Consider the following 16,252-nt stretch of genomic DNA (forward strand, 5'->3'; position numbering starts at 1 on the left):
TAGTATTGGAATTTGTCCTGTTTTATTAGCTTTATGACTCTATTGTGTAGTTCTAGGAATTTCTGTCTAGCTGAGGGGGTTTTGGTTTTGCGCCAGTGCTCCCAGGCTTTATCCCTGTTTTTCATTTCTGACTTAGTGGTTTTCTGTAGCCATGGGGAGGGTTGTGCTTTGGTTCTGGAAAATCTTATGGGGGCATGGTAATTAAGGATGTTCAGGAAGGTAGTATTTAAAAATTCAACTGCGTCATCTAGACTGAGGTACTTTAGAGCATGCCAGTTACATTCTTTGAGGGATGAGATGAATGTGAGTGGGTTAAAGTTTATTTTTTTACGTATTTGACGATAGATGACAGGTTTAGCTTGGTATAGGTATTTTTTGAGTAGGAATGTTGGGGAGTGATCACATAATGGCCGAGATTCAGTGAGATTTACAGAATCCAGCTTAGAGAGAGAGTGTGTGTGTGTGTGTGTGTATAAGTGCACTGTAGAAATGATACAGCCTGTAAATCCTCAGGACCACTGGTGGACTCTGAGTGCAGCCCTATGCACTGAAACATTTTATCTGCACAGCAGTCCAGAAAGCTTTAATCATCTGCACCCCTCCCCCCCATTTGTGTCTTTATTTTCTGCTGAATCACTCAGGGTTAAAAATCTTCTTTTAGCTGCTCCCATTAGGGGTCGCCACAGCAGATCATCCGTTTCCATTTCTTCCTGTCCTCTACATCTTGCTCTGTCACACCAACCACCTGCATGTCCTCTCTCACCACAACTAAGGTTTATAATCAGTCAATAATGTCAATGAAAGTTTCATATTTTTGCTGTTCAAATGTTCCAAGAATCCATGTTTTTGCAAAAGCTGTTGTTCTGTTCATTCTTTTAAGAAAATTAGAGTAGTTTTCCTCTTGTTGCAGATTTTGCCTGATATTTATGTCCTGTCGCTCTTTAACTTCTTTTTTCTGATAAATCACTGAGGATTACTATTAGTCAGTAATGCCATTCATTACAGTTTTATAGTTTTTATTGTTCAGAGAATGCATGCCCATGCAACACTTATTACTCTGTTAACATTTAACATAATTTGAAGTTGTCTGGCACTTTTGTTAATGAACTGCTTCCTGACCTGTAGTCAAACGTACAAGGGATGAATCCTTTCACCTCCATTTGCTTACTTTGTTACTTTGAGCAAATCTCTTCAGGCACTGCTACCGGGTCACCCCTGGTAAGGAACGTTATGCCCTTTGGGTTTACCTGGTTAACAAGTACACAAAATGATATTTAAAATTTGTCCCCTATTATTTTTGGCTTTGTCCAAAATTCTTGACCAAGTATGTTATGGTGCTACCTCAAAACATTCAGATCTAAATTATTTCTACTGGTGTTATTTCAGCAAACCAGAAACAAAGTACTAGATGGTTTATGTTGCTGCATTTGTTGGATACAATTTTTTGTCTGTATCAGTGCTATTTTCTAGAATTGGGGTAGAAAACTAACATGCCCAATTACAGTCTCAAGAGCTCAACAGGTAGTCCCACTTTCTTTTGTGTATTAACTTTTCAATATTGACACTGCATTGCAGCATAAGAGGAGTGTTGCATTCCCGAGTGTGCCATTCTTTGCATGAAATGTTAAATCCACCTGCCTGGGCTGCTGGCAGCTCAGGTGGATGTAAAAGATACCATGGTAACTTAGTAAAAAGAGTATGGGAAGTCTCCCAATGTTCTGGCCAAACATCCCCTAGCCAGTATGAAAACCACCTTAGGTCTCCCCTGAAAAATAACCATTGGCCTAATGGGATTAACCTAGTCACCAAAAAGTCTGAACAAATAAATTATGTTTGCCAATATATCTCAGTTATTTCATTATAACTTTGTACTCTGACAGTTTTAATGCATCATCATCATTAAGTGATGTGGTTATGGTTATTACATGTCACTGTGAAGTGATCTTGGATTTTTTTTTTCTAGAATCCACTTGAAAACTCCTTTTACATGAGTCATGTTGGACATAATGAAACCGTTTTTTTAAACTTCCATGGAAATAGAATGACAGCAGTGCGAGTCACAAGGATCCTCCACAGCTTTTGCGGCCTACTTTCATTTTCATCTTTTGGCTTGTGTACTTTGATTTGTGTTCTCAGAGCAGATTTTGCTTCCTTAACTTGTAGCTGCAAATACTCAGGGAAATAAACTTGGTAAACTCTATGTTTTAAGGCTTCTGTGGGGTTTTTTTTTGCCAGAAAACCTATGAGGAAGAAACCAAATACATGAGGCAAAAATCTGGACACACTGCGAAAATCTGGATAATTGAAAGGTATTGCACACATTTTAATAGTAGTACTATCAACTGAAAAAATTGATAGAAAAAAAGAGGATGTGAATTAAGATGTAGTTTCTGAAGTAAAAGAAGCCTGTAACAGTAATGAGCAGCAGTACCTACTGGCCATAATTCACCCCCTTCCCTAAAAAAAAATTAAAATAATTTAAGGACGACGCAAAATTGCGAGCTCTGCTAAGATTTAACCGTATGGGCTTTGTATTACAACACTACACCCATAGCCGGCCTTAGGCATAGGCCAACTAAGCGGCCGCCTAGAGCGCCACTTTAGTAGGGGCACTTTTCCAGTATTTATTTGCTTTAGGTAGACCAGGATGGGGGCACTGGGTGGTGTGGTGGGGCCGGGGGTGCCGTGGTGCCCTTTTGCCTAGGGCACCAGTTGCCCTAAGGCCGCTCCTGACTACACCACTGGCATTTCTGCACAGAAATGGGTGTGGTGAAAGTGATTGACATGGCAAAGGTATCTGACGTGGCATGTTAATCATGCATGATTGACAAGTCATGCAGATTTGCAAGTGTCTTCATGAATATTCATTGTGTGGTTGTACTGTGCCATTTTCAGAAAATGTTCATTCTGGCTATATTTCTGGCGGAGTTATTCTTGTGTTTTTTTTTGTCCTTTTTAAAAAAAAGTTTCTCCTTTTTTTTTAAAGAAATGAAAGGATAATCACACTTCTTAACCAGGCCCAAAGTCCCAAACTCAATATTATGCACAGTGCACAGTAATACGCAGTATAACCAAGTTGACGTTTTTCTGTCCGCAGTGTTATCCATACTTCTCAAGTGTACCTCATTTGGGGTCTTAAAAACATCATGTTCCTCAAAGTTCCTTAGTGTTCCACATTAAAAGACACTGTCACATATTCAGTGTTAGGAATTTTTTTTAAATGAAATCCATGGTAAATAGAAATGAATCATATTAATTCATTAAAATATCTTCTTTGTAAGTAAAACCAGCATATTTTAATCATCCTATGGCCTTCTAAGCTGAAGCTGTTAGTAAGCCATTAGTATATGTTCCACATTTTGTCCATTTGTTACACATTATGAGGGCTAGTGTTCCTCATTTTGGAGATGGAAGGTTGAGAGCTATGATGGTAGCTGCTTAATGTGCAGTGTACTCCCATAAATACGAGGACAAGTAAGAAATAGGAGATTCACTACGGTTAAGTGATTTTGCTGGTTAATATATTAATTAATATGTTTATTTTTAAACTTCCGGCCTGAATAACCACCTAAATTGGACTGGATACGATAACCGAATGTCAACCTGAGAACTCTCAGGAGAGAAATCAGAAGTAGAGAGCTGAAATGTACAGGTTGACATATAGTGGTAAAGTAAAAATTAAAATAAAATAACCAGGGATGTCGTGCTGCACATGTGGGACCTTATAATGTAATCAGGAAGCAACCTCCATTTTTATTTTATGTTCCTTCAAGACTGAACTGACTTGCATTTCTAGTTGTGCATGCCATAGCTCTCAACCTTCCATCTCCAAAGTGAGGAACACACAACTTCAACAAGGAAGGTCATAGGATGGTTAAAATATGCTGGTTTTGCTTATAAAGAAGATCCTTTAATGAATTAATATGATTAATTTCTATTTACCATGGATTTCACTTAAAAAAATTCCTAACACTGAATGTGTGACAGACTCTTTCAGTGTGGAACTTTGAGGAAGTTCGAGGAACATGAACTTTTTAAGACCCCAAATGAGGTATATTCCTCGTAATGAGGTACACTTGAGAGGTATGGTGCATGCATTTTTGCGATCTTTTCTGTTCTTGACCTTATTTCCCCAAATCAGTTTCTGTGGTATGGTGTACTGTTTTCTTCCAAGTACTACAGTTGCTTATGTGCATTCCTTACGAGATGCACTGGGGTCGCTAGTCAGAAGCTTGCAAGAACAATTTGAAGTACGATCTACTGTTTGAATATTCATATTGCCGATGAAGGTCTTATCTGGTGAGGAGGGGGTAGTGATCTAATACAAAACCTTTGTACGAACCTTATTAACATTCGAGAGGTATAAAATATCTATTATACTGGTGTAAACTACCTCGTAATTAAAGCATTTGTGGAAGTCGTGCGCTTTAACTAAAGGCTAATACATATGAATGAGCGTTATTCCACTTTTCCCGTACAGTCACGGTGACTGTGCAGTTTATGAAAATACCCAACCCCTACACCCGCCCACTCCCTACATTCTTAAAAGCGCGAGCCTCTTGTTCCGTTACTCATGAGCAGTAGCCTATTTGTAATATATACATCTTCTTCATTAAGCTTAGTTAACTGATCGAGATGATTTACCATGTTAAAACTAGGGTAAGTACAATATTGATAAATTAAAAGTTTCATATCTTTGCATAGCTCTCAACTGTACATATTTTCGCCTGGTAATTTTAGTCTGTTCCTCATTAAAAGTTGGGGTTTTTTTTGGCAAATTATTGAAGATGAAAGTAAAAAATAAAGAAAGGCATTTGAGTTACATACTTCATGAAATTCATAATCTGCTATTTTTATCAACTTTCTTAAGTTTGTAAGAGCACTATTTAAAAAATGTCCACATTTGTGGGCCTTTGCCCGTGCCCCTCCTTCCATTATATATGACTTTGTCCATTGCACTCGGGGAAAGTGTGATGTGTGGTAATTTCATTGTTGCCGTCTTGGTAGAAAGTTTTAGTCTAAACAGAAAAAGTACTGTACGCAAAATTTAGTGATGTGCACCTCTCAGCTGTGCATAGTTTCGCAGCCAGAATGTCTGGATTTTTTTACCTCATGTTTTACGTTTGGTCCTTGTGACATTTTAAGTCGCATATATTCAGGCTTCCTATACTACAGAAAATGTATGCTAACGCAAATCCTGTTATTCTAACAACTGACAGCAGTATTCAAAGAAAATTTTCTATTTTGGAGGCTTTTGTCTCCCCTCCCCATTTTAGACTTTTTTTGTTCAGAGGCTGAAAAGTATGTTCTGATGTAAAAACTCATTGTACTTGTCTTGTGATAAGATCAAGCAGATCAAGTTTTTGTAAGAGTCCACGCTCAGCTTTGCTTCATCGCCTGATTTCCATAAAGTACCGCTGCTGACTTACTTTCCTTCATTTCTGGGCCAGTTTTAAAGCAGTGATTCTAATAGAATAAGAATTGTATGTTTATTTGTTTGTTTCGTATTGTCATTATTTTAACTTATTGGCTTGCTTCAAAATCAGTGGAACAAGGAAAGAGCAAACATTTTAAGGCAAGTCGGGGATAGTGAGAAATGCCTGCATCTGTTATAACTGCCCAGGTATCCTTCTAAACCGTTCTCGCAAATTTTTTAACAAGGTGTGACCCTGGTGTTTCAACAGGATAGTTTGTTTTTGCAGTATGTTAATTGGTGGTATTGGCGTATACAGACTGGAGCATTGTGTGTATGTTTTAAGGGTCGTATTTTGCTCTTCTCGCAAGAATATGTAAACAGATCAGGTTCACGGGAGATTACTAGGCTAGTCGTTTAACAGTCCTTTACAAGTCTAGCCCATAATACACGACTTTACCTAGTATATGGTCCAGGGGGCGATTACATGGCACAGATTTGTGCCCACGCCTTGAGTATCTTACATGTAGTCCCTGTTCATAAGGGGCATGGACACCACCCCCAGGTCATACGAAAAGTCTGGACAAAGCCATAAATGAAAGTGGGACAAAGGCCTTAAATAGGGAAAATGTCACCTGGCAAGTGCCCCTATCTTTTGAAAAAACAAACTACTGATAAGTGTGCTAAGTGGGACATTTTCGGTACAAACGTCAGATTTTACAGGCCGACAATTCCCACGGTCAGTATAACTTCTTTGCCTAAATAAAAGCTTATTCTTGTGGCATTTTAGTTGCTTATTCTGTTTCTTATAACTTTTAGTTATTTTATATAGAGAATAACTGTTTTATGCAACTATTACATAAAATATAGGAAATAATTGTGTCCTACAATCTCAGGACATTTGCCATTTTTCACATCTGCCCAAAGAGGGAGTGTCCCTCGCAAAGTGGGACAGGTGGTAACCCACTGTGCTGAAGCTAGGAGGCACCATAGTTGTCAACCAGTTAACAAATCCAGAAATAATCAGGGGGGCACTCTGAAAATTGTAGTGCCATTACCTTGATGTAGTTACTGAATAAAATATGTGAATTAGTGCACATTTAATTTAAAAAAATTCACTAGCGTTTCAGGAAGTTCCGGTGTCGCCCAGTACGTCCAATCAGGCCTGTGAGCATCGAGCAGTGGCACTGCCTCATTCAGGAGCTCTAGAGGGCGTCTGCTTTTGCACACGATACTCGTGCATTTGAAGATGTGTTGTTGTCTTTCGGCTTTTTCTGGTTAGGGGTCGCCACAGCGGAACTCCGGTCCGCTAATGATTGGCAGTAGAGTTTCACGAACACCGAGGTGCCAGCTCGACGTTTAACCTTCAGCGAAGGCACGCCCATTTACGCATGTTTTTCGGGGGGGCATGCAGACTCCAAACTCCACACTCCACACAGAAAGCACTCTCCGCACTCCAGCCGAGAATCAAACGTGAGAACCTCTTGCTGCATTTGAAGATGTGTATGTATTCCTATTTCCTAACCAGTTGTTTATCTGTAGGCTTCGCCCGCTTCCTTCCCCACCGTGTCTGTCCCTGTGAATTTCTTTGCCGCACCCATTCGAAAGTGAGGCTGTGTATTTATGGAAAGTGTTTTGGTAGTTGTCGCTGATGACAAATGCTATCGGTACTCTTTTAAATAAAATAAAAAAGGAGTGCTGTGTTGTATAATAATTTTCCCTTCAATAGTAGTTAATATCTGTATGAATGAAGCAGTCTGTATATATAGTAAAAGCTACCACAGCTGAACTTTGAAGCTGTTACGTTTCAGGGAATGGTAAAGATGCAGTGTAATATAGAGAAAAAGTTACTACCCAGCAACTGTTCCAGATTTCGTAGTATGCCACTGATTTTACATTTTTCCGGTTCCTCAGACAGATTTGTGGTTTTCTGACAAATTGTTGAGGAATGATATCACTAAATGACAGGCATTTCATATAGATTTCATATTCTTTAGAAACTATTTCATATTCTTTAGAAATGCTCACTCAAATGGAAAAACATGTTTTCGATCAACTATCCAAGTGTGTAAGACCACTATTTTAAGTTGGTCCCTTATTAGACCTTAGTCCAGCAATATTTTGTGGCTTTGCCCCTGGCACCCATACCTCTCAAGTTTACCTCATTACGAGGAACGTACCTCATTTGGGGTCTTAAAAGTTCATGTTCCTTAAAGTTCCACATTGCAAGACTCCACACATTCAGTGTTGGGAATTTTTTAAGTGAAATCCATGGTAAATATAAATGACATATTAATTCATTAAAAGATCTTCTTTATAAGCAAAACCAGCATATTTTAACCATCCTATGGCCTTCCTAGTTGAAGTTGGTAGTAAGCCATTAGTATGTGTTCCACATTTTGCCCATTTGTTCCACATTATGAGGGCTAGTGTTCCTCATTTTGGAGATGGAAGGTTGAGAGCTATGGCCCCTGCTGATTCTTAAGAGGTTGTCATTTTTATTAGTGTACCAGTTTTGTGTACTGCGTTTTTTAATGATTGGATTTTTAGGCTGTGGCTGAACCAATGTTCATAGGCTATTAGCCCATGTACTTGATTACCAAATACAATTTCAAAGAAAAGTTAAACAGTGCAAAATAAATAACGGATTTTTTCAACATTGATAGGGCTAATCTAGCTCATCATTCTAGAAGGGTTTTTTGTAAAGGTATAGAATTATATAAAAGTGTAGCTCAGTTTAGTATGGAGAAGATACAGATGAGTGCTGCTACAGATGTTTTGAAATAGGATTGCAGTTAAAACCTCTAAAATCTATAATTGCATTCTGTCAGTAGGAGTATTTTTTTACAGTTGTAATGGTAAGTGCATTCATAATTTTCCCCATGAAAACTACATTGTATTACAATGCACACAAACAAGAGTTTTGTTTTTGCTAAACTTTACACACAAATTGTCATATCTTGGAAACTATACAACATGTACATTGTTAGAATACTTTTGTTGATCACATATACACTTTCACTTGACAGCAAGAAATTCCTGATGGTGTGCTTGTTTATTTAGATATTTACAGAAAATATGTTTTAATTGTATCATCAATATAAGTAATGCATACATCTCTCAGGATGTGCAAGTTATTGTGCAAATATAAACATTTCACCTGATGCCATGCAATAGTTTGTAAGTCACTTGGTTGTTGAAGTATTAAATACATATAAAAAAGAAAACATGAATAATAAATGGCAAACTGATTCATTTTTCTGCTGTAGCACACTGAGATAAGTAGTCTTAATCTCACTTTATTAACTCATTGCTCTTCCTAATACTGCCTATTGTTAGGCTAGTAAGTATAACCGTCAAAACCAAAGAAGATGGGACAGCATAAGCTGTTTATGGGTATTAACGGGAAGCATACAAAAAGGCACTGTAGGTTTGAATAAGTTAACAACACCACTACACTGAAGGAAATAGCACTCTGCATACATTAGTTCAGTTTGTTCTGACTTGTTTTTTTCTGGGGGAGAATAGTGGATAGACTGCCTTAATTAAATAATATACTCTGAAGTGGTACTGCTTTCAAGGTGAATAAAATCTTTGATTTTGATATAAAATCAAATATTTCCTTTAACTGTGCAGCAGTTCAGGAGTATCTTTTAGTGTGAGGGAATGTAAGAGACTTGGACACTTTAATTTGTCTAAACTGTAGAAAAGCCAGCTCCTGTGGCATAGGGACATTCCTGCCTACAGCAAGGGTGACTAAAGTTCCAACTGTCTCAGGTGTACAATGGAGATGGTAGGGGAAAATGGGCATGCCCCTCCTGGGAGAGGGGTGGAGCATTCAGTTTCAGACCCACAGAGGAGGGATAACATTATGATTTGTCGTTTGGATAGGCATTTGACTCTGCCTTATGGTAACTTTCATTAGTGAGGATACAGGAGCATGCAGAAATAGTGGACGGATGTCTGGTTTCCCCATAGTTATGCATGTAGCTCCCATCCCCCAACCATCACACAGGGGGATATGGTAGGGCCATGTAAACACTTTCACTGCTAGAATGCTGGAGAGGGCACAACAGCCTCCATGACTGCTTGTATGATGGATATTTTAGATGACTCTTGCCCCGATAGTGTACTGAAAATTCCGTGGGGTATGGGAATTAATGGGTAGAGTCTAGCTGGGGAGGCTTGATAGTGGGTGGGGGATTGCAAAAAAGCATCTTGACAAAAGCAGCATAAAGAATTGTTAGAATGAGTGCAATGCCTTCATAAACAGGTGTAAAGAAAGAGTGATATTTTGTCTAGGAATATTAGTATAGGTAGTAGAAGTAGCGCAGGGCAGTGTTGTGTCTGTTACAGGAATACTCAAGATAGCCCCTAATGTACTCCATGTTCCAGAACATCATATTGATGATGTTATCAGTGTTTTTCCTTGTCAACATGTTGACTGTTATTTAAAAGTTTATTTTACCAGCTCTGTGACAGATGGGTCCCTGACTACAACCCAGGTGATCCAGGACAGAGAAGAAACGAATGACCAGGTTTGTTTGCTTGCCTCTCTGTGGATTGTGGGTAGGGATGGGGACGTGTACATAGTCTACATTTGCCACACACCTGGGCCAGTTGTCTCCTGTCAGCCATTATAGATAACATGATTTCTTGCTTGGACGTTGAGATGTGGGCTGTTGTGTGCAGGCATGTATCTCTAACCATTTGGTTTTGATTTAATGAGCTGTAACTGTGGTATGGTGGTATGGCTGTGTAGCAATAGGTGTGAACACAAATGAGATAATTGACTAATGGATAAGCACAAACTTTCATTTGGCTTCATTTAACTGGGTATTGCCTTAAGGGGGGTGGCAATCCTCAAATATTGGGGCACATATGAGCAAGTCCCATAAGGTGGAGGCTGAATTACTGAAAATCTAGACTTGTATATACCAAGTTAGACTGCCATTTCTCGGAACATTCCATTTTCTCCAAGGTATGGCAGTCTGAGTTGGTATTTATACATCTGTAGGTAAGGGGGGAAGAGAACAGTGATGTTGGATATTCTCTCTTCTCCTGGATTTTCAGTCTTTTGGGGAGGGATGGGCAGGAGTGGCCTTGGGTCAACTGGTGCCCTAGACAAAAGGGCTCCACGGTGCCCTATCCTGGTCTGCCTGCACCAAATAAATACTGGAAAAGTGCCCCTGTTAGAGAGGCGCCCTAGGCGGCCGCCTAGTTGGCTTATGCCTAAGGCCGGCTATGGGGCCTCAGTATTTCGAGTTGCAGTATTTCAATAAGGATCCAGATGTCGTAAAAGGTTGTGTGGGTGGTGAAGTCGGAGGTTGTCTCTTATTGTTTGTTCCTTAATAGAAACTCTTGAAAGCAAACATTTCTTCACTTCTACAGCTGTATTTTTTCAGTTCTGGTAGATCACCACTGTTTGACACCACTTCATGTCAGGCTTAATAAAATTTAACAAAGATATTAGTATCTGTCTGCCTGGGATGACATTCTCGATGGACCTCGCTGCTTTGCCAGAGACAGCCTGCATCTGTCACCCCTGGGATTCTGGGTACTGGCTAAGGCTCTTGCCACCCCTATAGTGCCTTTTTAGGCAGTGTTCCAAAGACCAAAATTCCACCGTAGCAGCTACAAACAAATGCAGTCTGTGGGTCATGCTGCTCAGTGCTAGAAGTCTAAATCTCAAGATGCATTTTCCCGATGCTCTCCTCATAATGGAGAATGTCGACATCCATGCTGTAAGTGAGACCTGGTTTAAAGGGGCAGAAAGCACTCCTGTGCTCCCAGGCTACAACTCATTCCATACCTTTTGGCCCCAGAATGCGTCTGGAAGCTGCAAAGGTGGTCGTGTCTCCATATTCTTAAAGGATACACACACCTCTAGACTGGTAGCCCAGCATAATGCATCTGAGATGCTTCAGGTACAGCCATCACTGGGTAAGACGGCAAAGTCATAGCCTGCTACAGAACCCCAGACATGTCCCTAGACTCGCATGCCAACTTTCTAAGCACCCTGGAATCAATGTCCACCCCAATACTGACTTCAGCTACCCTTCCATCAACTGGGAAAACTATTCAAGTACCAATGTACAGGCCCAACGCTTTCTGGAATTTATCAATTCCAATGCCCTGGACCAGCTCATTCTGACCCCCACTAGAGGAAGCAACATCCTCGACCTGGTTATCACCAACATGGGAGACTGTTGCTCCACACTTATGGTTAAATCTGACCACAAACTGATCACCATTGAAATCTCCATCTCATGTACACACACACCCACTAAGGTGACCACCCTGAAAAACCTCTCCAACGCCGACTTGGCTCCTAAAAGCAGAGGTAGCCAACGTCTTGGCACCCATGCCAATGGAAAGTAGCTGCATGCCTGCCGAATCGTACACCAATGCACTGTATGAGCATGTACACAAATGCATGGACCTTGCCATACCAAATAGAACTAAGGCACTCTCCTCCTAAAAAAGGAAAGCCAGTCTGGTGGGCCCCAGCCATCAGTAAACTCTACAACAGAAGGAATAAACTTTTGCAGAAAAAAATGAAGTCACAAGACTGGAAAACCTCCCTTATCAGTCTCTCAACAAAAAGCTGAGATCCTTTATCATATCCTCTAAAGCCAGCTATGAAGGCAGAATTGCGGCTGACCAAAAACAACCGCAAAGCCTTCTATAGCTATATCAAAAACCTCAAAGGCAATACCCAGATCTGGTGCGAGTTATGGCACAATGGCACCTCCTGTACTGAGCCAGCAGGTATAGCCAACATACTGGCCAACCAGATTCAGTGCCAACTTTACCCCCCCAGGGCCCTATCACAGTACTAGATGATAGCCTGGTACCCACCATTTCTGTGGCACAGGTAAAAGCTGCATTGTCCAAAGCCAAGAATACACCATCCATGGGATCTGATAATATCTTTGGCTGCGTCCTACATGAGCTACAAAACGAACTGGCACCTGTGTGCACTGTTCAATCACAGCCTAACCTCAGGCTGTGTCCCAACGAATGGTGCACTGCTACAGTCATCCCACTCCATAAAGAGGGAGCAACTACAGACTGGGAGCAACTACAAACTGGGAACTAGCCTGACAAGCCTGGTATGCAAAGCTATGGAGCACATCATCATGGCCCTGCTTAACAAAGATATAGGCAATCTCCAAACTCTTGACCCCACACAGTGTGGCATTGTCAAAGGGAGATCCTGTCTGCTGAACCTGGCTGACTTCTTCGAGGCAGTCACCAAGGCTTTGGATGAGGGTAAGGCAGTGCATACAGCCTACCTCAACTTGGCCAAGGACTTTGATAGCATTCCCCACTCTGGTATCATTGATAAACTCGCCAAACTAGGCATCAATCCTTGCATCACTAGGTGGGTTGCAAATTGGCTCACAGACAGGACCCACAGAGTGAAAGTTGCACATTCCAAGTCAGACTGTTGATCAGTCACGAGTGGAGTCCCACAGGGCTCGGTCCTGGACCCTCGTTTGGCATCTACTTCTCAGAAGTCCAGGCCAACACATAAGGACTCTGGCTGACCAAGTTCACTGACGACTGCAAGCTGGGAGTCATTATCAACTCCCCAAGTGATGCAGACATCCTACAGAAGAGCCTATCTGAGACCAGTGACTGGTATTGGAACCATGGCATAAAGCTTGATGCCAAAAAATGCATTATCATCCCCTCTGGAAAAAACTAAGTTCCCATGAATTACCACGTTGATGGGAGCCCACTGAACACTGAAGGGGCCATAAGAGATCTGGGCACCCAGGTCGATGGCTGCTTCTCCTTCGACCACCACATTGCCACTGTGGTCACCAAGTCCTTCTATGTGGCACTTGTTATAACCAAAGGTTTCGCATCCAGGAAGAAAGAGGTCATCATCCCTCATTAGACTAATCATCGAATATAATGCCCCGTTTGGCATGTACCTGAACAGACTCCTACAACAGCTGGACAGGCCACAAAAGTACCTCGCAAAATGAATCCTAGGCCTTAAACACATGTCCTACATGGATAGACTCAAGAAACTTCAACTGTTCTCAGTCTCTTATCATCTACTTAGAGGTGATAAAGCCATGTCCGACCCAGCTCTACTTGAAATCATACACCTAAAGAAATCCCAGTCCACCCACACCAAACACTCCGGAGATCACAACCTCATTACCACAATTAATGGAACATGCTGTAGGGACAGGTTCATCTCCCAAAGACTGCCCATACTCTGGAATAAGCTTCCCATCCATGTCAAGCAGAGCACCTCACTGGCCCTCTTCAAGAGAAATTTTGACGAGTGGATGGGTAACCAAGTTCACTCCAGGGATCATTCCAGTTGCACTACTGGATATGGGCATGGTGAACTAACATTGGGTGGCATGGTGCCTGGGCAACTCTTGGGCTAGGCTAGTAAAGACTCCAGTGCCATTAGTCTAGTACACACCTATGAACAAGAGATGAGGTCTGTATTCCATCTGATTTGTCTAGAAATAAGTGTGTACTATATGGCTTGGTCATCCCTTCATTTGGCTCATTAGCATTAAACTTGGGCTTCTTGACAAAAATGTGAATTCTTCTATATGATCAACACTCATTTGATGTACACTTGTAAGTGCAATCACAAAGGAGTGACTTTTTAAAGAGCTTATTCTTCTGTACAAAAATATCATGCAAAGCATTTTTACAACAGGCTTTGACCCTCCTCACACTGCCTCATGTGAGGGGGTGTTCCCCAACCCCTGCACACTGCCTCATGTGGGGGGGGGGGTTCTGCATCTTATAAAATATTAGCTCACTATATTTCTGTTAACTTCTGCATAAGAAGAAATTCCAGAGATATTAAGACTTATCTTTTTTATATCCTTGCAATAATTGCCCGCATGTTCCTCAATCAGGACTCCAGGTGTTAGAAATGTGAAGAGTGGAGCTGTAGGTATTTGGGCACATATTTTTTGAGAATTGCAGATTGTGTGGTGCTAACTGCTGTAAAGCTGGAACTGTAGTCATGGTATAATAGGGACTGGCTTAGGGAAATTATTTTTACCCCATCACTTTTCCTAATAGGGTTGATGCTGGTGGGGGGAAAAACTTGTTACATGGGCATGGAAAAATAAAAGATCTCCATTAATTGAGGAAATAAAGTCTGATGCAGGAACTGAATGAATCCAAATTTAACAGTTACTAAGCTTAAGGAAAAGTTGTCATTGTTTAAATGATCCTCCTTTACAATGGCTCTGTGTAGGGGTTACATTTTTTAATGTACCATTGTAAGACCATATATTTGTGAGAACCGCTCTAGAATGTACTGAATGCACCTTTGGTACTGTAATTGATGCTCGGCCCTCACTTGTTAATGATTTGAAGGAATTATGTGCATTTGTATATAGTTTTTGAGTTTGCAAGGACTTGTTACGTGTTTTTGCCCCACCCAATTGGAATTGTCAAAGTTGTGGTTTATATATAAAAAGTGTCACATTTGTGACAGCACGGTACAGTATTAATTAATGGCTTGCAGTAACCTCTTATCCAAAAGATGGCACACTCAAGATTACAGCACTTTCCTAATGCTCCACTGCAGTGTTTTAGTCACCCGCAGAGGAAATAGATCCCACAGCCTTCTAGTGGCTCCAAATAATGGCAGTAGGTGCCTGCTGTGTATGTACAGTAACTCTTATTTTAATGTAAATATATTTAATAGTGTCACACTGTTGTCTAATCTAGTATAAAATGTGTAAATCTGGTCCCTGTTTATTTTCATTCTTGTTTTCCAGGAGGAATTTGCTGAAATGCTGAAGAATGATGCAGTTGTGGTTGACTTCACAGCAAGCTGGTGTGGTCCATGCAGAAATATTGCACCTTGTTTTGAGGTGAGTGTTTACAGATGGGAGGAGGAAATACTGTAAAAGGAAGTCTGTAGTGTTTATTTCTGTCTTACTTAGAGACAGATGGGTTTCTTTCTGATTTCCTTTCCCAGGCTCGTAGGTGTACATGTAGCATTATTCTGGGGGCTCTCCTTTCATTGATGTCTGGTGCTGTACAAACGAAATGGTGTTTGTTTCAGTACTGCTTCTTGTCTGCTATATAATTTTATTTTTTTTTGCTGATTGAGCTTTTATCTGTCTGCCTCATTATGATTCCCACTAGTTGTGCCATTTCTGTTTGCTGACAAGACTCCCTTGCACATAGTGTTTATATATGCTCTGGCAACATCTTGGGTGGTGTTCATAGATGTGTACTAGGCCAATGGCCCTGGGGCCTTTACAAGCCTAGCCATAGGATTACCCTGGCATCGTGCCACCTGACCTTAGTTCCTGTTGCCTCTGTCGAGTAGAGCCACGGGAGTTATCCCAGGGTGTATTTTCTATTTCCCATCCACCCATCATGATTTCTCTTGAGGGTCAGCGAGGTGCTCTGCCTGTCCTGTATGGGAAGTCTATTCCATAGCATGGGCAGACTCTGGGTTATGAACCTGTCCCTCCAGTATGTTCTGCTGATTGTGGTAATGAGGTTGAGGTCTTTGGAGCATGTGGTGCAGAGGGATTGGGATTTCTTTAGATGTAGCATTTCTAACAGAGCTGGGTCAGACATGGCTTGGCAAGTCAAGCAGAGATTGCCTCTAAGGTGATATGAGACAGAGAATAGTTGGAGTCTTTTGAGTCTGTCCATCTAGGACAAGTGTTTAAGGCCTAGGATCCTCTTTGTGAGGTACTTTTGCAGCCTGTCCAGTTGCTGCAGGTGTCTAGTGAGGTACATGCCAAATGGGGCTTTGTACTCTGATTGGCCTAATGATGGAAGAGTAGAGGGAGACAATGACCTCCTTATTCCTGG

General features: G+C 41.0%; 1 protein-coding gene across 2 annotated transcripts in view; it reads left to right on the forward strand.

The window, feature by feature from the left end:
• Window positions 1–4,383: 4,383 nt before the first annotated feature.
• The window catches only part of LOC122793207 (thioredoxin-like), a 60,676-nt gene continuing 48,807 nt past the window's right edge, over window positions 4,384–16,252 (forward strand). The window contains exons 1-2 of one of the 2 annotated variants that reach the window (XM_044061039.1): window positions 4,384–4,659; window positions 15,196–15,291. In XM_044061039.1, the coding sequence (XP_043916974.1) occupies window positions 4,636–4,659; window positions 15,196–15,291 (120 nt within the window). In that variant the 5' untranslated portion in view covers window positions 4,384–4,635. Of the gene's footprint in view, window positions 4,660–6,893; window positions 6,917–15,195; window positions 15,292–16,252 lie in introns of those variants that run through there. The other variant, XM_044061042.1, reaches the window with a different exon arrangement.

The sequence above is a fragment of the Protopterus annectens genome, chromosome 2.part0 (assembly GCF_019279795.1).
Source record: "Protopterus annectens isolate FY-2018-M chromosome 2.part0, PAN1.0, whole genome shotgun sequence".
Classification (NCBI taxonomy): Eukaryota; Metazoa; Chordata; order Ceratodontiformes; family Protopteridae; genus Protopterus; species Protopterus annectens.